The sequence below is a fragment of the Schistocerca americana genome, chromosome 5, assembly GCF_021461395.2.
Source record: "Schistocerca americana isolate TAMUIC-IGC-003095 chromosome 5, iqSchAmer2.1, whole genome shotgun sequence".
Lineage (NCBI taxonomy): Eukaryota > Metazoa > Arthropoda > Insecta > Orthoptera > Acrididae > Schistocerca > Schistocerca americana.
Genome location: NC_060123.1, coordinates 410,344,039 through 410,368,321, shown reverse-complemented (window position 1 = coordinate 410,368,321; position 24,283 = coordinate 410,344,039). Strand labels below are relative to the sequence as shown.

General features: G+C 38.6%; 1 protein-coding gene across 2 annotated transcripts in view; it reads left to right on the top strand.

Annotated features, from left to right (window-relative positions):
- Nucleotides 1-23,600, top strand: part of LOC124615805 (acetylcholine receptor subunit beta-like 1) — an 882,018-nt gene extending 858,418 nt beyond the window's left edge. For both annotated transcript variants that reach the window (XM_047143944.1, XM_047143943.1), the window contains one exon: nucleotides 20,651-23,600. In XM_047143944.1, coding sequence (XP_046999900.1) covers nucleotides 20,651-20,815 — 165 coding nt within the window. In that variant the 3' untranslated portion in view covers nucleotides 20,816-23,600. The remainder of the gene's footprint in view (nucleotides 1-20,650) is intronic.
- Nucleotides 23,601-24,283: the final 683 nt, after the last annotated feature.

The following is a 24,283-nucleotide window of genomic DNA, read 5'->3' as shown; positions in this document are numbered from 1 at the left end:
CAAGCAATCTGTTTGACATATCACTGATAGTGTAATGGTGAAGGGGAAGGGTTGGGAAGCATGGTGAATTTATAGTAACGGTTCGAAACAGCTTGAAAGACAAAAATTTTTCTGTTATATTTTGCTATTTATTCGAATTATTTGGCATTATTTGTGAGTCTATAGTCACTGAGACTATTATCCACAATGATTCCCTTTGTGTGCATGGAAATTAGCAGGATGGGTATATTACCCATACTAACGGAATAATCAACGAAAGGATAATGTCAGAAGCTTGAACGTGGTAAGGAAACTAGAAAATCTGAAAAGGGAAATGCAAAGGCTCAATCTAGATATAGTAGGGGTCAGTGAAGTGAAGTGGAAGGAAGACAAGAATTTCTGGTCAGATGAGTATCGGGTAATATCAACAGCATCAGAAAATGGTATAACAGGTGTAGGATTCGTTATGAATAGGAAGGTAGGGCAGAGGGTGTGTTACTGTGAACAGTTCACTGACCGGGTTGTTCTAATCAGAATCGACAGCAGACCAACACCGACAACGATAGTTCAGGTATACATGCCGACGTCGCAAGCTGAAGATGAACAGATAGAGAAAGTGTATGAGGATATTGAAAGGGTAATGCAGTATGTGAAGGGGGACAAAAATCTAATAGTCATGGGCGACTGGAATGCAGTTGTAGGGGAAGGAGTAGAAGAAAAGGTTACAGGAGAATATGGGCTTGGGACAAGGAATGAAAGAGGAGAAAGACTAATTGAGTTCTGTAACAAGTTTCAGCTAGTAATAGCCAATACCCTGTTCAAGAATCACAAGAGGAGGAGGTATACATGGAAAAGGCCGGGAGATACGGGAAGATTTCAATTAGATTACATCATGGTCAGACAGAGATTCCGAAACCAGATACTGGATTGTAAGGCGTACCCAGGAGCAGATATAGACTGAGATCACAATATAGTAGTGATGAAGAGTAGGCTGAAGTTCAAGACATTAGTCAGGAAGAATCAATACGCAAAGAAGTGGGATACGGAAGTACTAAGGAATGACGAGATACGTTTGAAGTTCTGTAACGCTATAGATACAGCAATAAGGAGTAGCACAGTAGGCAGTACAGTTGAAGAGGAATGGACATCTCTAAAAAGGGCCATCACAGAAGTTGGAAAGAAAAACATACGTACAAACAAGGTAGCTGCGAAGAAACCATGGTTAACGGAAGAAATACTTCAGTTGATTGATGAAAGGAGGAAGTACAAACATGTTCCGGGAAAATCAGGAATGAAATAAATCAGAAGTGCAGGGAAGCTAAGACGAAATGGCTGCAGGAAAAAAGTGAAGACATCGAAAAAGGTATGATTGTCGGAAGGACAGACTCAGCATACAGGAAAGTCAAAACAACCTTTGGTGACATTAAAAGCAACGGTGGTAACATTAAGAGTGCAACGGGAATTCCACTGTTAAATGCAGAGGAGGGAGCAGATAGGTAGAAAGAATACATTGAAAGCCTCTATGAGGGTGAAGATTTGTCTGATGTGATAGAAGAAGAAACAGGAATCGATTTAGAAGAGATAGGGGATCCAGTATTAGAATCGGAATTTAAAAGAGCTTTGGAGCTTTGGAGGACTTACGGTCAAATAAGGCAGAAGGGATAGATAATATTCCATCAGAATTTCTAAAATCATTGGGGGAAGTGGCAACAAAACGACTATTCACGTTGGTGTGTAGAATATATGAGTCTGGCTTTCGCAAAAGCATCATCCACACAATTCCGAAGACGGTAAGAGCTGACAAGTGCGAGAATTATCGCACAATCACCTTAACAGCTCATGCATCGACTCTGCTTACAAGAATAATATACAGAAGAACGGAAAAGAAAATTGAAAATGCGCTGCCGGCCGCGGTGGTCTCGCGGTTCTAGGCGCGCAGTCCGGAACCGTGCGACTGCTACGGTCGCAGGTTCGAATCCTGCCTCAGGCATGGATGTTTGTGATGTCCTTCGGTTAGTTAGGTTTAAGTAGTTCTAAGTTCTAGGGGACTAATGACCACAGCAGTTGAGTCCCATAGTGCTCAGAGCCATTTGAACCATTTTTTGAAAATGCGCTAGGTGACGATCAGTTTGGCTTTAGGAAAAGTAAAGGGACGAGAGAGGCAATTCTGACGTTACGGCTAATAATGGAAGCAAGGCTAAAGAAAAATCAAGACACTTTCATAGGATTTGTCGACCTGGAAAAAGCGTTCGACAATATAAGATGGTGCAAGCTGTTCGAGATTCTGAAAAAAGTAGGGGTAAGCTATAGGGAGAGAGGGGTCATGTACAATATGTACAACAACCAAGAGGGAATAATAAGAGTGGACGATCAAGAACGAAGTGCTCGTGTTAAGAAGGGTGTAAGACAAGGTTGTAGCCTTTCGCCCCTACTCTTCAATCTGTACATCGAGGAAGGAATGATGGAAATAAAAGAAAGGTTCAGGAGTGGAATTAAAATACAAGGTGAAAGGATATCAATGATATGATTCGCTGATGACATTGCTATCCTGAGTGAAAGTGAAGAAGAATTAAATGATCTGCTGAACGGAATGAACAGTCTAATGAGTACACAGTATGGTTTGAGAGTAAATCGGAGAAAGACGAAGGTAATGAGAAGTAGTAGAAATGAGAACAGCGAGAAACTTAACATCAGGATTGATGGTCACGAAGTCAATGAAGTTAAGGAATTCTGCTACCTAGGCAGTAAAATAACCAATGACGGACGGAGCAAGGAGGACATCAAAAGCAGACTCGCTACGGCAAAAAACGCATTTCTGGCCAAGAGAAGTCTACTAATATCAAATACCGGCCTTAATTTGAGGAAGAAATTTCTGAGGATGTACGTCTGGAGTACAGCATTGTATGGTAGTGAAACATGGACTGTGGGGAAACCGGAACAGAAGAGAATCGAAGCATTTGAGATGTGGTGCTATAGACGAATGTTGAAAATTAGGTGGACTGATAAGGTAAGGAATGAGGAGGTTCTACGCAGAATCGGGGAGGAAAGGAATATGTGGAAAACACTGATAAGGAGAGGGGACAGGATGATAGGGCATCTGCTAAGACATGAGGGAATGACTTCCATGGTACTAGAGGGAGCTGTTGAGGGCAAAAACTGTAGAGGAAGACAGAGATTGGAATACGTCAAGCAAATAATTGAGGACGTAGGTTGCAAGTGCTACTCTGAGATGAAGAGGTTAGCACAGGAAAGGAATTCGTGGCGGGCCGCATCAAACCAGTCAGTAGACTGATGACCGAAAAAAAAAACGGAATGTGGGAATCCCAGTAGCATATCCGTTGTTTCTGCAGTTTGCCCCCACCACTAGTTCCGTTCGGGGTGGTTCTTCTGTCTTCAGCTATGGCTGTCCTCAGCCAATTGAAAAGTACGAAAGTCACACTACACGAAACCAGCGCATTTGCTGCAGGAAATACGAAACTGCCAAGATGCGTAAGTGATAGTTTCATACTTTCTGCGATATGATTAGCGCTCTCGCACCTTATTTGTGTTTATATGGACATACTTATACAGTAGATTCAAGATGATAAAATGTGTAAGTTTATTAGATTACAAAACACGAAGTGTTTCACTGTTTCGAAACAGCGTATCGAAACATTACATTGTACTGTTTCATTTGTTTCGAAACAGTTACGTGTTTCAGTTTGCCCATCTCTAATTTATATTGCTAAAATCTGATACTTTGCCGTGGCGAGCAGTGTCCGTAATCAGGACACAAAATACTCGAGAAATGCTGTTTTTATTTAGTGCTCAGCTCCCTACCAGTTAAAGGATCAACCTGTGTTTTTAGCGTGCTGGACAGAAGAATAAGTTAGACAGAGGGCTTGTTGGGGACAAAGCTGCTGAGCGGACCGGCTAGAGGAGGTGACTTGTCTGCAGGATATCGAGCGCAGCGCCGCGCCACGGAGCGGGCTGCGAAACTCCGTCGCCGGGAGGTGCGCGGCGCGGTTTAAGTGGGCCAGTTGGGTCCCGGCGACACGCTACTGGCGCCAGAACACAGCCGGTTGCATGCTGCGCCCGGGCCGGCCGCACCACGAGTGTCTCTCTGCTCGCCAGCAGCCTCGCCCGCGCCGCGCCTTGCGTCATCGACCACCGTTGCGCAGCGCGCATGCGCAAAACGGTCCACCGCGGCCCGGCCTCGCTATGCCAGCACAGCTGCGGCAACTGGACTAAATAATATGAACACCCGTTTGACGTAGTACAGCGTCACTTTTGCCCTCCAAAATCTCCAACTGCTGAAATCACCAGGATCAGATGTGATCAAGGGTTTTTATACGATTTCTTAGGGAGACAATGCCCCAGTAATTTGACAGGTCCAGCGAAGTGTAACGAGATCTTAATATTTTTTATGTAGTATTTTTTTTCTCAATAGTGACCAAAATGATTCGTTGTTGTTGTTGTTGTGATCTTCAGTCCAGAGACTGGTTTGATCCAGCTCTTCATGCTACTCTATCCTGTGCAAGCTTGTTCATCTCCCAGTAACTACTGCAACCCACATCCTTCTAAATCTGCTTAGTGTATTCATCTCTTGGTCTCCCTCTCCGATTTTTAACCGCCGCGCTGCCCTCCAATACTAAATTGGTGATCCCTTGTTGCCTCAGAATATGCCCTACCAACCGATCTCTTCTTCTAGTCAAGTTGCACCACAAATTCCTCTCCTCTCCAGTTCTATTCAATACCTCCTCATTAGTTATGTGATCTACCCATCTATTCTTCAGCATTCTTCTGTAGCACCACATTTCGAAAGCTTCTATTCTCTTCTTGTCTAAACCATTTATCGCCCACGTTTCACTTCCATACATCGCCACACTCCATACAAATACTTGCAGAAACGACTTCCTGACACTTAAATCTATACTCGATGTTAACAAATTTATCTTCTTCAGAAACGCTTTCCTTACCACTGCCAGTCTACATTTTATATCCTCTCTACTTCGACCATCATCAGTTATTTTGCTCCCCAAATAGCAAAACTCATTTACTACACTAAGCTTCTCATTTCCTAATCTAATTCCCGCAGCATCACCCGATTTAATTCGACTAGATTCCATTATCCTCGTATCCTCGTTTTGCTTTTGTTGATGTTCATCTTATACCCTCCTTTCAAGACACTGTCCACTCCGTTCAGCTGCTCTTCCAGGTCCTTTGCTGTCTCTGACAGAATTACAATGTCATCGGCAAACCTCAAAGTTTTTATTTCTTCTCCATGGATTTTAATACCTACTCCGAAATTTTCTTTTGTTTCCTTTACTGCTTGCTCAATATACAGATTGGGTAACATCGGGGATAGGCTACAACCCTCTCCCTTCCCAACCACTGTTTCCCTTTCATGCCCATCGACTCTTGTAACTGCCATCTGGTTTCTGTATAAATTGAAAATAGCCTTCCGCTCCCTGTATTTTACCCCTGCCACCTACAGAATTTGAAAGAGAGTATTCCAGTCAACATTGTCAAAAGCTTTCTCTAAGTGTACAAATTCTAGAAACGTAGGTTTGCCTTTCCTTACTCTATTTTCTAAGATAATTCGTAGGGTCAGTATTGGCTCACGTGTTCCAATATTTCTTCGGAATCCAAACTGATCTTCCCCGAGGTCGGCTTCTACCAGTTTTTACATTCATCTGTAAAGAATTCGTGTTAGTATTTTGCAACCGTGACTTATTAAACTGATGGTTCGGTAATTTCCACATCTGTCAACACCTGCTTTCTTTGGGATTGAAATTATTATATTCTTCTTGAAGTCTGAAGGTATTTCGCTGTCTCATACATCTTGCTCACCAGATGGTACAGCTTTGTCAGGACTGGCTCTCCCAAGACTTTCAGTATTTCTAATGGAATGTTGTCTACTCCTGGGGCCTTGTTTCGACTTAGGTCTTTCAGTGCTCTGTCAAACACTTCACGCAGTATCATATCTCCTATTTCATCTTCATCTACATCCTCTTTCATTTCCATAATATTGTCCTCAACTACACCGGCCTTGTATAGACCCTCTATATACTCCTTCCACCTTTCTGCTTTCCCTTCTTTGCTTAGAACTGGGTTTCCATCTGAGCTCTTGATATTTATGCAAGTGGTTCTCTTTTCTCCAAATGATTCAGTAATCAATAAATCCAATAGTTGTAGAGGCCTAGAGCTCACCAGACCAACCATTTACGTTTACAGTCACGTGAACGGAGACACTTTTTATCTTTCCGGATGCAGCCTCCTGGATAGCTGAGTGAATGCGATCACTATCCTCAGCTTGATATAAAGGCACCCTCTTGAAGCAAGGACGCCCATACTACAGTTTATAGGTGGAGGGGTCCCAGATCTGGGGTATGGGGTATTTTCAATATTTAGGAAGACGAATGGCGACTTGTAAGTAGCCATTAAGAAAGTTCCAGACCCGACCATGTTGACAACTTGCGTTATACCGACTTTTAAATCACTGTCTTGAAAGAAAAACACCTGACTACAATGATTTTTTTTCTTTACCTGTGAGAGCTAGGAAGTGATAGGGTGAGCCACCCCTTGCCCCCATGTACGGAAGAGTAGGTGCCCACCTAGGGTGTAAAAATTTTAGGGGCGCCAAAGGGAAGAAAAAAACTAATTTCAATTCAAACAGCGAAAAAACAGCAAATGCGGAGAAAACATGAAAAAGAGGAGAAAAAATGAAAAAGAGGAGAAATTAAAACATGGAACGTTTTCAAAAGTACATTCATTCTATTTCAGTTATTTTGGGAAATTTCAAAAATTTAAAACAAAAATAAGATTGAGATTTGTTGTCCTTAATCACCTTTAAAGGAATTGAGGACAAAGCACGAAAATTGAGAATTGTCCTCAGAAAATAAGAAAGTCTGATCACCTTAGTTTAATGATTGAAAGTATAATAGCAGATTGGCACTGATGTGCCGTTGGATGTTGTTGTTGTTGGTGATGGTGGTGGTTTTGGAGGTGGAGGAGGGAAAAAGAAGAAGAAGAAAAGAAAGGAAAGGGGGCGGGGGCTGTCGGGGATACTGATATGGTAGTAAAAACTAGCAAGCGCAGTTCTACAATTCTCGCCTAGAACGGCAAGATACCTGGCAACGGCCCTGGAAATTTGATTACTCTTGTAGTCTACGTACTGAATCATATTCTGATATCGAAATACCCGTGTCACCCACCAATTTTTTTTTTTTTTACAATTAACACTTACAATTTTTAAAAAGCTCCTTTTTAGTGATTTTTATGATGAAATGAAATGTGCTTGTGGCTGCTGGTCGCCCGGTGCAGGTCCTTTTAGTTGGCGCCATTTCGGCGACTTGCGTGCCGATGAGGATGAAATGATGATGGAGACAACACAACTCCAGTCCCAATGAATCCAAAATCTCCGACCCAGCTGGGACTCGAGACCGGGCCCTTTTCATGTCATTCTGCCGCGCTGACCACTCAGCTATAAGCTCCTTTCTTTAACCAAAATTAAAAAATTATCAGCTGAAAACCTGCACTACAGTATCACTGTCAATCTTTTTAACTACGGAAGTTCTGGGCTGTTGGTTATTACACGGCTGTTGCTGACATTATTCCCACCTTACCCCTCCAGGGATGGTACAGGCAAGCGTGCGTAATTGTTATTGCTCCTTCCGCAGGAGTCTTGAACAAAAGTGGAGACACTCACAGAAATATAGTTTTCAACGTGGTGTCATTAAAAAGGTCTGTATTGACTATCCCAGGATGAACGGCGTGCAATTGAACATGAGAATCGCTTTCTCTCAGCAAAGACTCCAGTTTTTTGGTGAACAGAACCCAAGCCAGTTTGCTCTGGGAATCGCTTGCGAGGTACATGTCCTTCCTGTTTAAGTCGTTGAAGCTTATGTTCCCCACCACGAGTGCAGCGGCAGAGATGTTTCATGACGCGTGTATTGACGTTTCTCGAGTGCCCACCTACCTTCAACGTGACAACAGCAGGTGAGTCAGCAAGTAGTGGCCGAAGAAATCGACCGAGAAGTGTGGCTCACATCCACTTTCTGTAAGTGAGAACGGCACGAACAATGCCAGCCTTGTTAACACCGTAAGAAGACGTAAAGCTGAATGTTTTGCGGTTACATTTGCGGCAAATTCCTTAACTGGTCGAAAAGAAGCCATGTCCAGTGTAAGACATGATGCAGAATCACTAGAGACACCTAATGAACCGATCTTTTCAGCTGTTTTGTCTCCGGCTTTTGTATTTCTGCACCCAATAATCACATGCATATCACATTTCAGTAAATTCTTCACCACTTCCACTCCGATTCTTCGTGCACCACCGGTAATAACTGCAACATCTCCTGGCCCTTGATTTAGTTTGTTGCGATGATGCCCATTCATAAAATCTTCTACAAATGCCGCCACTCCGATCATACAGTAATAAATCTCGTAAAAAAACTGCCTTAAAAATTATTTTCCCGTTAATAGCTATGGTTTGTCATTGAATCGATACCGCTCATGCGGTGCTGTCCGCACACAACCGACCCTCCCACACAGCTTTCCCTCACAGCTTTCTACTATAACTTTCTCTGTCAGCTCTCTTTACTACTTAGTGACAGGTGTCCACGAGTGATACGGAAGCAGACATTTTTATGATATTTCGTACGCTATCAGACTGTACTCGATAATTTCTTATGTATGTGGAATTATACCGGCCTTCAAGAAAATCTTTGACGCGTGGAGAGAAAAAGGCTTCATGTAAGAACCTCGTGGATTCGAAAAAAATGTTGTTATCACCTCTGTGCATTAAGTGGGCCCTAAAGAAACAGTTTCTGAAAGCCTTACCCAAATCGGGAAATGATTTAAGTATCTCTGCGAGAAATCGTGCACTTCACTGATGACTAAACTATCAGTTGGAATCGGTAAATTCATATAAATGCCTGAGTGTAACTGTTTATATGGATATGAAATGGTACGATCGCAAAGTTTTTGACAGTGTTGTCTGGAATACTCTCTTTCAAATTCTGAAGGTGGCAGGGGTAAAATACAGGGAGCGAAAGGCTATTTACAGTTTGTACAGAAAACAGATGGCAGTTATAAGAGTCGATGGGCATGAAAGGGAAGCAGTGGTTGGGAAGGGAGTGAGACAGGGTTATAGCCTGTATCGATGTTATCGAAAAAGCAGTAAAGGAAACAAAAGAAAAATTCGGAGTAGGGATTAAAATCCAAGGAGAAGAAATAAAAACTTTGAGGTGCGCCGATGACATTGTAATTCTGTCAGAGACAGCAAAGGACTTGGAAGAGCAGTTGAATGGAATGACCAGTGTCTTGAAAGGAGGATATAAGATGAACATCAATAAAAGAAAAACGAGGAAAATGGAATGTAGTCAGTTAAGTCGGGCGATGCTGAGGGAATTAGATTAGGAAATGAGACACTTAAAGTAGTAAAGGAATTTTGCTATTTGGGGAGCAAAATAACTGATGATGGTCGAAGTAGAGAGGATATAAAATGTAGACTGGCAATGGCAGGGGAAGGGATTTCTGAAGAAGAGAAACTTGTTAACATCGAGTATAGATTTAAGTGTCAGGAAGTCGTTTCTGAAAGTATTTGTATAGAGTGTAGCCATGTGTGGAAGTCAAATATGGACGATAAATAGTTTGGACAAGAAGAAAATAGAAGCTTTCGAAATGTGGTGCTACAGAAGAATGCTGAAGATTAGGTGGGTAGATCACATAACTAATGAGGAGGTATTGAATAGAATTGGGGAGAAGACGAGTTTGTGGCGCAACTTGACTAGAAGAAGAGATCGGTTGGTAGGGCATATTCTGAGGCATCAAGGGATCACCAATTTAGTATTGGAGGGCAGCGTGGAGGATAAAAATCGTAGAGGGAGACCAAGTGATGAATATACTAAGCGGATTCAGAAGGATGTAGATTGAAGTAGGTACTGGGAGATGAAGAAGCTTGCACAGGATAGAGTAGCATGAAGAGCTGCATCAAACCCATCTCAGGACTGAAGACCACAACAACAACAACGATCGCAATAGGCGCAGTCGTAATTAAAGTGGTTGGTAGACTTCAGTTCAGTAGCAGAAAACTATGGAAATACAGACAGTGTACAAAGGACATTACTTACAAAACATCCGTGTGACCCTTCCTAGAATATAGCTCAAGTGTGTGGGACCTGTACCAGGTAGGACTACCAGCTTATGTTGAATGTTTGCAGAGAAGGGCAGCACGTATGGTCAAAGGTTTTAATGACCCTCGGGAGAGTGTCATGGCGATGGTGAAGAAACTGAACTGCCAGACACCTGAAGATAGACACGGACTGTCCTGAGAAAGCACACTCATAAAGTTTCAGGAACCAGCTTTTCATGAAGAATCTAGGAATACACAAGAATATCACCTCCGCTGTCCACTTCACAGCAGTTTTCAGGTATAGATGTAGATATGTTCGATTCCAACTTCGAATCAAAAATAATGAGTGGAAGTGTAGGTATCATTCAAAGAGGTGGTTACTAAGTTCTTAGGCTGCAAAAATGGCTCACTTTGTACACTGAGGTGACAAAGTCATAGGATAACGATATGCGGTACTACTGCGTACACAAGATCTAAAAGGATGGTACATTGACAGAGCTGTCGTTTGTACTGACATGATTCTTGTGAAAAGGTTTCCAACGCGATTATGGCTGCACGAAGGGAATTTGCAGACTTTGAATGCAGAATGGTAGTTAGAGCTAGAAGCATGAGACATTCGATTCCGGAAAACGATAGAGAATTCATTATTCCGAGGTCCATAATGTCAAAAGCGCAGTGAAAATACCACATTTCAGGCATTAACTCTTACCACAGACAAGTTAGTGGCCGACGGCCTTCATTTAACGACTGAGAGCAGCAACATGTGCCTGTAGTTGTCAGTGTTAACAGACAACCAACAGTGCATGAGATAACCACAGGAATCAGTGTGGATCGTACGATGAATGTATCTGTTCGGACAGTATGGTGAAATTGGCATTAATGGGCTATAGTAGCAGATGACTGAGATGAGTGCCTTTGCTAAACAGCACAACATCGACAGCAGTACCTCTCCGGGGCTTACGACCGTGTCGGTTAGACCCTAGACGACTGGAAAACTGTGGCCTGGTCAGATGAGTTCCAGTTTCAGTTGGTAAGAGCTAATGGTAGGGTTCAAATAAGGTGCAGACCCCACAAAGCAAGGGACCCAAGTTCTCAACAAGGCATTGAGTAAGCCGGTGGTCAAGCCATAACGGTGCGGGCTGTGTTTACATGCAATAGACTGGGTCCTCTTGTCCAACTGAACTGATCATTGACTGGAAGTGGTTACGTTCAGGCAATTAGAGATCACATGCAGACATACAAGGACTTCATATTCCCAAACAACGAAGCAATTTTTATGAATGCCAAAGCACCAGTCTCTGTGACACAATTGTTCGTGATTGGTTTGAAGAACATCCTGGACAGTTTGAGGGAATGATTTGGTCACCCATATTGATCATTATGAAAGCAATTGAACATTTATGGGACATAATCATGCTCAACCTCCTGCACTGGCAACACTCCAACAATTATGGATGGCTGCCGAAGCAGTATGACTCAAATTTTCTACATGGAACTTCCAGCAATTTGTTGAGTCCATGCCACATTGAGTTGCTGCAAATTTTTATTGGACTTTCCTGAAAAAAAATCAAATAGCCTACTTATTTTAGAAGCTTTCACTATGCTGGTTAGATCAAGAAACTGTCTGTTTGTGATGAATTGTGCAATTATAAAGTCAAAATGTGAGTCCAACGAGCATTGTTATCTTCATCACTGAAAAATATATTGAAATACAATCATAAAAGTCATTATCTGTCATTATGAAACATCATTAAAATTAAAAATGAGGAGCTGAAAATGAATTAGTTCAAAAAATGGTTCAAATGGCTCTATGCATTATGGGACTTAGAGGTCATCAGTCCCCTAGACTTAGAACTACTGAAACCTAACTAACCTAAGGACATCACACACATCCATGCCTGAGGCAGGATTCGAACCTGTGACTATAGCAGCAGCGCGGTTCCGGACTGAAGCGTCTAGAACAGCTCGGCCACAGTGGCCAGCAATGAATTAGTCTACATAGTTTTTCCTATTTGTATACCCATAGAAGCATTTGCAGTTTGGTGATCTAAAGACAAGCTTATTTCACATAGTGCTCATTTCTTGTTGCCCTATGGGATTACAGTGCAGTTAAAAGCAAGTAAAGTAACCGCTGAGCAGAAGCAAGCATTAGTGATATTCTGTAAAGCAGATAACAGCGAATCTTGCAGAGGTCTTTTCAGGATATTAGAATCCTTACACACTCATCAGTACATTTACTCTTTAACAGTTTTTGTTGCTGACAATATAAATCAGTTTCAGCTGAAGAGTCATATGCACAACCACAGAATATAGAAATAATTTTATTGCAGGCTTTGCTTCTTGTTTAGGGTTCAGATTGGATCTATGTAATTTGGTACTGAATTTTTCATCAAGCTCCTATCCAACACAGAGCAAACCATAATCCCTACAAGTTCAGAAGAATATTAAAGACTTCCAATACCATACCAGCTTCTTTTTCTAAAAATTGTCTTTTTATCTAAATTCAACAATTGAATAGTCTTATTATCCACATAACAAGAAACAAAGTTGACTGTAATCTACATAAAAATTTAAAGTCCCTTACTTTAGTCCAGAAATGTTTCTGTTACTCAGAAAGATATATTTTCAATAACTTGCCAACAACCATAAATAGTTTAGCTGTTAATAAATTACAATTATATTTAAAAGGAGCCAAAAGGATTGATGCCCAGCTCCATCCACTTTGTTGATGAATGTATTTGTAGACTAACAGATATATACACTATTGATGATATCGAATAATGTGATTGTTACATATAATCTGACCTCTGCACATTTTCAGTGGAGTGAAGAGGTCTATGTAAGTAAATGTTATGAACTACTTTTTGTTTGATGGCATGTAACTACAGTTGCCTAAGAATTACCATATGTACTTAAAACAAAAATTTAGATCTCTATAACAAATTGGGCATTAACTTTTAAATGAAAATATATTTCAGATTTTTTACTTATTCCACATTCTTTAAGATGAAGTGCTTTAGGATCTGTGAGAAAAAAAGCATTTCTGTTCTTTTGCAAAATTTGGATTCCGCATTTTTGCTTCTACGACATGTTCTATATCACTGATGATCCACTAATATCACACCCATCGAACAAAAATTATATCTAACCAATTCTCTCATCCATTATCAGTTTTTGTTCTAACAAACTATAATATGCAGGGAAAGTAATTTTTTGTTTTTGAAAATAAACATTAAAGGATACATTTCCTGATAATGATGAGATTGCATACTATGAACACACTTTAACATGACAATTTTACATGGTGGGTGCACTGAACCATGGCTGCTTAGTATACTGCAGAAGTCAGACCTGAAATATCATGTTTATGACACTGCCAGCTTCTGCAAACAATTGTACAGAGCCATTACCAAATACTTTGTGTGCTCTGTTTTGCTTTGGGTTGTGGTTGCTCATTGTTTTGTTTCATTATCTTGAAATGACTGAAGAAACTAATCACAGGGTTCCAATACATACTACACAGTACCAGAAGAGGCAATCCCTATGAAAATTTGTCAGTTCTGCTTTCACATAAATGCAGAATGTGAGTATAGACTTTCATCCCTGAAAGATGTTGGTGGCCTTGTTCACCACACTGCTCCTCTCCCCTTGGGAGTCTGAATTCTCATTTTTTTACAATTGTGTCCATGTGTCATGTTATGGTGTCTGCACCATAAACGGATAAGCCAAAATAGTTTGGCCACTGCCACTGGGAGCATTGTGGACCTGTGATCACTGTGGAAACTATGTAAGTGCAGCAGAGATGAATGGGGTATCATCCTAGTAATGATGTGAGCATTTATGGAAACTGGATGAAGGATGTGAAACCATGAACCATAGTCCTTTTAAAATTACCTGATAGTTGATGTCTGTCACTTGCAGTGACAGTGTTGCCAAATTGCCACCAGTTGCAGCACTGTTACAGACAACACGCGGTACGCCACTTTGCAAGTGCTGTTAACAGGCCTACACATCAATTATTAATATTGATATGACATAAAACAGAAAAGCAAAATTCCTCAATGAGAGAGTCAATCGCAGTCGATGAGATTATGTGTAGACTAACTGAGATTTCTGGCAACAGGCAGGTCATTTAAATACTTAAAATTTAGTGCTGTAATATCATCAAACACAATTAGCAACAATGTTATTGAAACCCGTGAAGTAATTATGTCTGTACTGCAATGATATATTCAGATAATTAATGTAAATAATGTGACAAAGCCGATATGTATTTCGTAGCCACTACATACACAGTACATGTTTCCAAATTAAAGAAGAAAACAATGCCATAGAGAATGCTCTATTGATCTCCATAAAGTGATTATTATGACTACTGCATAGTCCTTTAAAAATTCTTTTCTTTATAAAAGATTACTACAAAAATTAAATTAGGGAGATGTTATGCCCAAAGACAAACTAATAACATGAAGAGTGCGCATTAGCGCTGCGTGTCTGTCTCATGAAGCTCTGCCAACACCCAAATGAGGAATAATGTCAAACTGTCAGTGGACCTGAAAAATAGTTGACAGCTGGTAATAAAGTTGTGATAGGTACCAGAACTCACTAGAATAATTCTGCCACCTTTACCAATGGGGAATGCCATATCTTCTCCTTTCTCATCACTCCAACTTTCATAACAGTATCACATGCATTCACCCATGTTTCATCGATCCAAGCGATGTCCTCGAAATTAATATCTTTCATTTCATGCAAAAATCTGCATCCCATGTGCTTATGTCTTCTCATACCACTGAGATGTTGTGGCCTACAATATTTTTGTATTTAAAGTGGTGACTCTGCAGAACCAGTTGCAATGATGATCTGTTGCCTTCAGAAATTTCAGTCTCACACAGTGTTGTAGGAAGCTATCTAACACAGGCCAATCTCTTTTATGATAATAATTGTATACATGACACCGGATAGGGTCTTGGCAAAAGTATCCAGATCTGTTACGTGTTTTGGCAAACTTCTTTTCTTGCCCTGCACTTGAAGACAAGACAGTCCTGCTTCACTTCTTTCATTCTCAAATTTCTCTTTACTAATGCAAAATACAGTTGGTTAACTAACCTTTACCACAGCTTATGTTCACATGACTTCTTTAGAAACTGGTAAGGGAGGCCCCCCATTTTCTGCCTCCCTCTCAAACTATTTCTGCACACTGTACACTATTTGTCACAATTGTCCTTTAAAAGCAATTCTTTGCCTGGCTTTCTTATCTGATGTGTTTGCATTCTGGATCCCTGCGTCAGCCCCTTTTCTTACAGATTTCATCAAACATGATAAACCACATGATACACACATGCAAAACAATGGTAACAGAATACACATATTTGATAGCCCTACACAGCACTAACCAAACAATAGAAGTCTTCTGAGCATTTGGTGTGGCAGTTTGGCAACAACAAACAGTTCAGGTATGATGTTGAATGCTCTCATTAGAGGAAAACAGCTCCAGCCCATGAAGTGTCAACTATAAAGTAATTCAACACAGGCTCTAGGTGTAAGACATCTATGCCTCATGACAGAGTGTAGAGATTGGAGGCTTGCCCACTTTGTAAACTTGGTTAGTCAGGGATCTGTGGCATATCTGACAACAGAGTATAATGCTGGGACAGGCAAAAGTGTTTTGGAGCACACAAAATGGTGCACACTGTTGTTTGATTGCAATGGTTACAGGACCATCAAGGCTGAAATGTCAATCAGTGGTAACATATCACCAGGTTAGATTAACCAGGACAGTGTCCATGTGTGGATACCCTGATATACAGGTGAATGACTGCTAAAAACATTCAGCAAACCATAAACACAGGCCCGTGGGGGCTATATTATGGTTCTGTGCCACCTGTAGTAGTAATCAAAGGAATCAATATAATAGAAGGAAACATTCCACGTGGGAAAAAATTATATATAAAAACAAAGATGAGGTGACTTACCGAACGAAAGCGCTGGCAGGTCGATAGACACACAAACAAACACAAACATACACACAAAATTCAAGCTTTCGCAACAAACTGTTGCCTCATCAGGAAAGAGGGAAGGAGAGAGGAAGACAAAAGGAAGTGGGTTTTAAGGGAGAGGGTAAGGAGTCATTCCAATCCCGGGAGCGGAAAGACTTACCTTAGGGGGAAAAAAGGACAGGTATACACTCGCACACACGCACATATCCATCCACACATACAGACACAAGCAGACATCTGTATGTGTGGATGGATATGTGCATGTGTGCGAGTGTATACCTGTCCTTTTTTCCCCCTAAGGTAAGTCTTTCCGCTCCCGGGATTGGAATGACTCCTTACCCTCTCCCTTAAAACCCACTTCCTTTCGTTTTCCCCTCTCCTTCCCTCTTTCCTGATGAGGCAACAGTTTGTTGCGAAAGCTTGAATTTTGTGTGTATGTTTGTGTTTGTTTGTGTGTCTATCGACCTGCCAGCGCTTTTGTTCGGTAAGTCACCTCATCTTTGTTTTTATATATAATCAAAGGAATCATTAGAGCTGTGGACCACATGAACATTAAAGACATACCCCATATTTGGAGTCACATCTCAACAACAGAGAATACAGTGGTCACACTAACAAATGATACAACAGGAAGGATACTAAACTCAAAGTGAGGAAGCATTAAATACGGAGTCCTATAAGATTTGCTATGTGGTCCACTACTTTTCTTCACCAACATAAATTATTTACCTAAGACATTGGAGAGCTTTAATAAACTGAGAATTTTCCTGATGACAGTATGGTAATGCTTATAGGCTCAAACAAATCAATACCAGACACAGTTATGAGAATAATGGGGTACTGGTATTTGCACAACTGATCCACAGCAAACAGTTTAACACTTAATCTTACAAAGATTCATATTATGCAGTTTCAAACAAATCAAAATTACTTATAAATACCAGTATTAGAGATCAAAGGGCACACTTTGGATGAGGCTTCATTGTCCATAGCATACTGATAAGTTAACTAAAAAGTTCAGTTTACCTGCCTAGCACACAGAATTCTTACTCATTCCACTGATATGCAGATGAGATTGCTTACATACTTTGCATATCATCACACAGTGCAGTCCTATGTCAGTACCTTTTGGGGCAATGCTGCTAGGGTCAAAACAGAATTTATTCTATTAAAGTGCACAGAAAGTGTATTGTACAAAGTTGCTAGCCAAATATCTTGCAGATACTCCTTCAGGAACCTAGTGATTCTTGTGGTTACATGCCAATACACATAATGTATAATGAAATTTGTGCGTAAAACTATAGTGTGTGTTGTAACCATAATACTAGAAGAAAAAACAGTATCCACATTGACTATACATCACTATACAAGTGTCTTAATGAAGTTTTATATTTTGGTGCAAAAGTTTATAACAAGTTACTACTACTCTGACAGACATCAGGTAGGAAATTAAAAATCCCCAGACATTAAAAACGAATCTTTCATCAGCAACTCCTTTTATGAGTTTTCAGAATATCTGTATTTGTGAATTTAAATCCTACATAACGTTAATTTTTATATTAAGCAAATTTCCCACAGCAGCAAAAGATGAGAGGCCGCACACTACAAAGGGGCATGTATGAGGAATTCAGGAGATAGGTGTCAGTTGTCTCATACAGTTGACATTTCTTAGTCACTTGCAGTATTACCATTGCAGCAAGCAAGTTTGTTGTTTGTGGTGCTGTCTCCAGCCATCTATGAGTACAGTTCTATGATGAAGATTTCAAGCAAACAGCAAATAATGCTGATGAAAAATCAGTATTAGCCCTGTTTAGGATAGTAGTTGGACATTATGAACAGGCAGATATTGTGTTGTTGGTGCAGGAAATTTTCTGATGGTAATGCAATTGCCCCTGATAAAAAGTGTGACATCATTCATCAATGATAATCTTTGACAGGTGCATTAAAGCTTTATTGAATGAAATGACTTTACAGTTATGAAGCTCAGCAGTCACTTCTTACATACATCATGCCCCCAAAAATTTTAATGGACAGTTCTTGAAAGGAATAGGGGATGTTCAGTGCAATCATTGTACGGGTCCATGAAACTGACGCCTGCATGTCATTGTAAGTACAACATAAGTATAACATTTTCTCTTTCTGCAGATGTAGAGGACTATCATACACATTTTAAAAATCTGGGTGATTAAAGAGGATGAAATTATGAATATTTTGGTATAAGAAAACTATAGCTGGAAATGTGATATAAAGTTTCCACAGTCATTATCAAATTCTGAATAACCCATGCACTCACTGTCTCTATGAGAATTTACTACATGAGATTCTCAGTGAGAATATGGGCTGAAATTTTGAATGGTGCATGGTATATGAACTTTCTAGACAATGCTTTGCCTGAACTTCTGGAGGACATTCCCTTGCAACTGTGCACTATTTTGTAGTTTTAGAACACTATTCCTTCAGTGCACTTCTATTGGGAGGCCAGAGCATGTCTCACAGACAACTTCAGGCAGAGAGTAATTGGAAAGGGCTGCCCAGTTCTTTGGACTGTGCATTCTGCTGACATCACTGCTTTTGACTTTCTCCTGTGGTGTTATGTGAAGTTTCTTGTGTATTCAGCACCAGCAGAAATAGTACCAGAGCTTACTGGGTGTATCTTTAGTGTTTGATTCTGTCAGAAGGATTACAGAACCTTACAGGAAGTCAGAGAAAACATGGCTCATAATTCCATTATGTGAAGAAGTTGACAGCCATCACAGTGAACATCTACTCTACAGTAGAGAAGTCACACATTCAGTTTACATTATATGAGTGTTCTCCACTGACAATAAACATCTGCTAAACTACAGTACACTGATGTTTCATTTAGCCTACCAAATGCAGAGAAAGTGTATAGTGCTGTAGAAACTTCATTTCACAGTTTTACCTGTGTAATTGTTCTGTTTATTGTAATACTAAACTTAGGAATCTTATATTTCTCTCTCTCTCAAATAATATACTTTAAATGTCATTTAGTTGTATAGGATTGGGTTTTTATGCACACAGCAAATCAGATGACATATGGATGATGCTGAAACAAAATAAAATGTTATGTGTCATTTTCCATGCAATCCAGTATTTGTGGAGCTACCACTACTTTTCTGCAGATTACAAATGACAAGACAGACAAACAAGAAACTAAATAATTCATATGTATAACAACCACACTGTAAGGGTTTTGTAGAGTTACTTCATCAAAATAAAATCTGTAGATCACAAAATTCACAGAAATTTTAATTTGTCAACCAAGCAAATGAAGGTAGCAACTTTTGAAATACTGTACTTTCTCTGGAAACGTCACACTGGCTCTTTTGACATTCACATGCCGTTGCTTGTTATTGCCACAAGTGGTTCCAAGTTCATTCCTACAAGCAGAATACTTTGACAGTAACTACTGACTAAACTGGAGATCAAAGAAAAAAACAAATGCTGAACTGTTGCCTTCAAACTTTATTGTTCGTTTTGCATACAGTGAGCTCCACACACTTCAAAAACTGCTGCTGTGGCATAATATTTTTCTAAGGATTAAAAATATTTTCTGAGATCTATATTACCCTATTTTTTATTATAGTTGTTATTGTTTCTTATGTTGTAGAGTTTGTCATAATTCTTAACAGTAGATTCATTTCCCTAAGTGAACATATATATATATATATATATATATATATTTTAAATTTTAGAATCCACAGAAATTTGTGCTGCAAGAATATCTAATTTTGTAATCACTTATTGTTTCCCCTTTTTTCAATTAGCTTTTCTCCAGAATCCTTATCGTAACTGTTGACTAATTTGCCCAAGGCAGGAATTGTTGTCAGTGAGGGTCTTTATCATCATGTACCATTCAGTTGTTTAACGTTGTATTTCACACCAATTTGGGATTTGCATTTGTTTAATCTATGTCTGATATGAATGTAAAATGTGATAAGTGTCAAAACTGATTAACTTGGCAGGTGCCATCTGTTTGTCTCATCAGAGGATGAAAATAGGCATGTTTAACCTCACCAACATAGAAATATAATGCCAGGTCCAATTCCAAATGGAATGGATGTGCTCAGCAACTGCATTTGTTTAAAGCTGAGAAAATGTTTGGCAATCAGTCACTTGCAACCTGTTTATTGCAGATACAGTTGCAGCTACTGTGAAGGATATCATTTGTGCAGTAACATGAAAGTCACATCATTATTATTGTTTGCCTTTACAAAGAGCCCCTAATAGACTATCCATGTCAGTATTTCAGATCACAATCAGTGAGAAATGAAATACTGACATGATAGTCTAGTGGGGGCTACATGTATAGGTAAGTTGTAATTATGATCTGATTTGCATTTTACCACACCGATGATAGTAACACACTGGTTGAAATCTAGATCTGCAATAAACAGATTATTAATGACTGATTGATGTACATATTCTGAACTTGAAATATAATGTTCCATTTACTTAGCCGTTATAATTTTTCACTCAACTTTTCATTGTGAAATGATCTTGAGTCTTTTTTCTTTCTTTCTTTGTTTTTCAGATCCGGGAGGACTGGAAGTATGTAGCAATGGTCATCGATAGGCTGCAACTTTATATCTTTTTCTTGGTGACCACGGCAGGTACAATTGGTATTCTGATGGATGCTCCACATATATTTGAATATGTGGACCAGGACAGAATAATTGAGATTTATCGAGGAAAATGAGTGACTTCTAAGAGAGTTCATTTTCCTTCTCATTATTATTTTGTGACTGTTCTCAAAATCAGGACAGTCAGGTATTTTGAGTGCAGTGTACAACAGATGTTCCTGTGAATGAACATCGTAAACAGTTGAAAGAAGTCTGCATGCTCTATGAGCTATATAGTGATAATCTGTTACTTAATAGTGATGGTAAACTATTCAAACTACAACCACCAAATCAAGATACAATTCATTAGATAAAATGCTATATGATAATAAATGAACTCATAATGAATGACCCATTCAAACTGAGTACAGTTGAACTTGTTGTTATTAAGTGGCAACCTAGAGTTGATGAGTGGCTAGTAAGATGATAGGCCTAATGGTTGTTTTGGTCCTAGTTTAAGAACATTCTTTTATAATCAAAAGAAGAGGGGAGTGTTTTGGAAAAGTGGAACAATGACATGGAAATCATAAATGTTTCCTTTGAATAAGGAATAATGAGTGCTCAAATTACATCCTATTACAAAAAGGAATTAGAATATTATCTTCAAAATTAAAGTGGAGGATGCTTACACAATGTAAATCGCCTTCTATACATCAAGATATGTCATTATATCTTTGTACATATATTAATGGAAAGAGTGTAAATAGCCCTCTACAGTATAAAAGAACATGTTGTTACATACACCAATCAAAGTTGTGCCCTGTGATTTGACAATGACAGTGGCTGTGGAAGAATAGTAGAAGGTCATTCGCAAGTCATTTTACTTTCGTATTACTTTGAGTGCACATTAGATTATGTAGACAACACCATGTTAGGAGTTGTAGGTGCTTCATATCTGCAGTGAATCCATATGGAATACTGCAAAATGAAATTCACCAGTACAAAGCAAAATGGAAGTTTTGGTGACAGATTACGTGTTTGAAGAATAATGTCCACTTACTGCCAAAAATGTACGTAACAAATCTTCTGTAAGTTTCATACAGTTTCTGTTGTGGATAATTCTCTTAGTATCAAAATTTTGTATTACTTTTAAAATTTTATTGTATATTTTTATGCAGATTCATCCTGTATAAAATTTCACATTTTGTATATTGTCTTCAAAAGAATTTCTCTCATCATTAGAAAGCCCTGATAGGATTATTTAGGGTGAGGTTCAAAGAAATTTATGTATTGTAACAAAATGATTACACTGCCCAATTTCTTTGTCTATGAATCATTGGGTATTTTTTCATAACTGAGAAAGTACTGAAGGCCCTCATTAAAATGAAAATCTACAGATGCTAAATGCTTGGTGCTGGCTTCTTTTTGAAAAGCATGTGGCATTTACACTATATCGTAACAGGTAATGTTTATTCCTCTTCTGCATCCTGTCAAATTGGTAATATTTTCCAGTGATAGTTTTATCATTATTATTATGCTTACTAAATTCTTCTGTTTGATTGTTTCTTGATAAACACTGGTTCTGTTGATATACCTTATGTCTATAATGGTGATTTCTACTTCTGCTAAATCAGTTTTTAACAACTTCCAGTTTTTCTAAAAGAAGAAGAGGAGAAAAGTGTTAGATTCTGGATGCAATAATGTAGAATTATATGTTCTTCCTGTGAGCAGCTTACATTTAATCCAATTTTGTTGCTACTTCAGCAGTTCGTTTCATTATTACACATCAATGAATTAAGCTGTTCCAGTTAATGCAGTATTTATTTCTCACACACACAAATGTTTCTGGATTAATATAAACACAACCGAGTGTTATAAGTCCTGAGCACTGCATCTTAACACAGGTAAAAAGACATATGAATGAGTGGCATGAAATCAGAGGGTACACAATGTTATCTTACAGTGTTTTATTGATGCTTATTTTTATAACACAAAATAAAGCAATTATATTAAATATTATAATAACAGAATACCTGTTCTGTCAATGAACTGTGCCCCAATATACTGTGTGGCAAATACTATGTGCAACAGTCTGACATTTTAGTGATATTTAATGCAAAGAAGATGCTAACATTATTATTTTGCAAAGAAAGAAAAGACAATAGGAAATGTTCATAGTGCTAGTATAATTCAAAACTGAAATATCTGGTTTAAAGAAATACTGTAAATTCTGCAGTGATAGACTGGACCTGTCATTACAACATTTACGTGTTGTAATAACATTTACAATGAATTACTAGCAGCTTTCCTGGACAACAGCTCCCACAGCCTATCACTCAGCAAAATTTATAGTTATTTCTCATATTAAGATACATTCAGTTTATGAGGACATAATATTCAGATAAACCCTGAATAGTTTTATGTTACAGAACACTTTCTCAGCTAAGAAGGAATATAAGATGGAACACAGTCATCAACATGTGTAATGCATGGAAGAAGAAATTCACAAATTCAACATGTTTTTACTATCATATTACATACCAACTGAAACAGTTTGCTATCCAAGTAAAAAAAAACGTTTCCTAAAACAAAATTCTTGAAAAGCGAGCAATTTTTTTAAGTGAACAAATCATTTAGCAGATTTTTTAAAATTATCTTACTTCACATGGACAGAACACTTGCACTTTGTTCAGTGTCAGAGAGCCCCATAAAGAATTTTGATACCTTTATTGAAAACTTAACTTTCATCAAGGATGCTAAGAGCAATGGCTTTAATGAAGCAGTTGTTTAAAACATCTTAACAGTTTTCCACTAATGCCAAGGCTGTTAATGTTAATCTGTGAGTTTTGGCAAATAATAAATATGTATTTACTAAAAATTGAATATCCAAAACTTGCATTGTTGTTCTCAGTAACACTCAAATTATCCTTTGCCACATTTTATTTAAATACCTTATATGAACTGTATCTGACTCACATTTGCTTTTTATTAAATTATTATATGTTTCCTTACAATATAATGACTCAATGTAATAAGAGCCTAAGCACAATTAATACTGAAATGTATTTCAAAGTAACAATGAAAAACTTTTAGTATTACTAATGTTATTACACACACACACACACACACACACACACACACATACACACACCAGAAAGTCACTTAAGAAAATTTCAGAGGTTCTAAGTTTAAAGATGAACAATGAAATTTTGTACAATGAGCTAAATATTTTGCAGGTAATTAAATACATGATATCATTTAAATAATGTAGACTGTATAAAAACTGAGCAATGTTTTGAAATTTAATGATACAATAGCATAAAGCAACTGATGATGTTGATAATAATAATGATAATATATAACAGTTTGTCTTTTGAAATTCTAGACAATACTGTAAATTGGGCTAACTTTGTGTTTTAGTGTCAGAATTATTTTCAATTTTACAATAAGATGAAAAAAGCTATTCCAGAAATATTTGTTTTAAACTTAGCGCATCACCCACCTATAAAGATCTGCCATCTGGATAAACTACAAAATCTGTTCAATACTGAAAATTTTGGCGAAGAATTATGTGGTCTAAGTTACGTATTCTTTCTACAATGTAT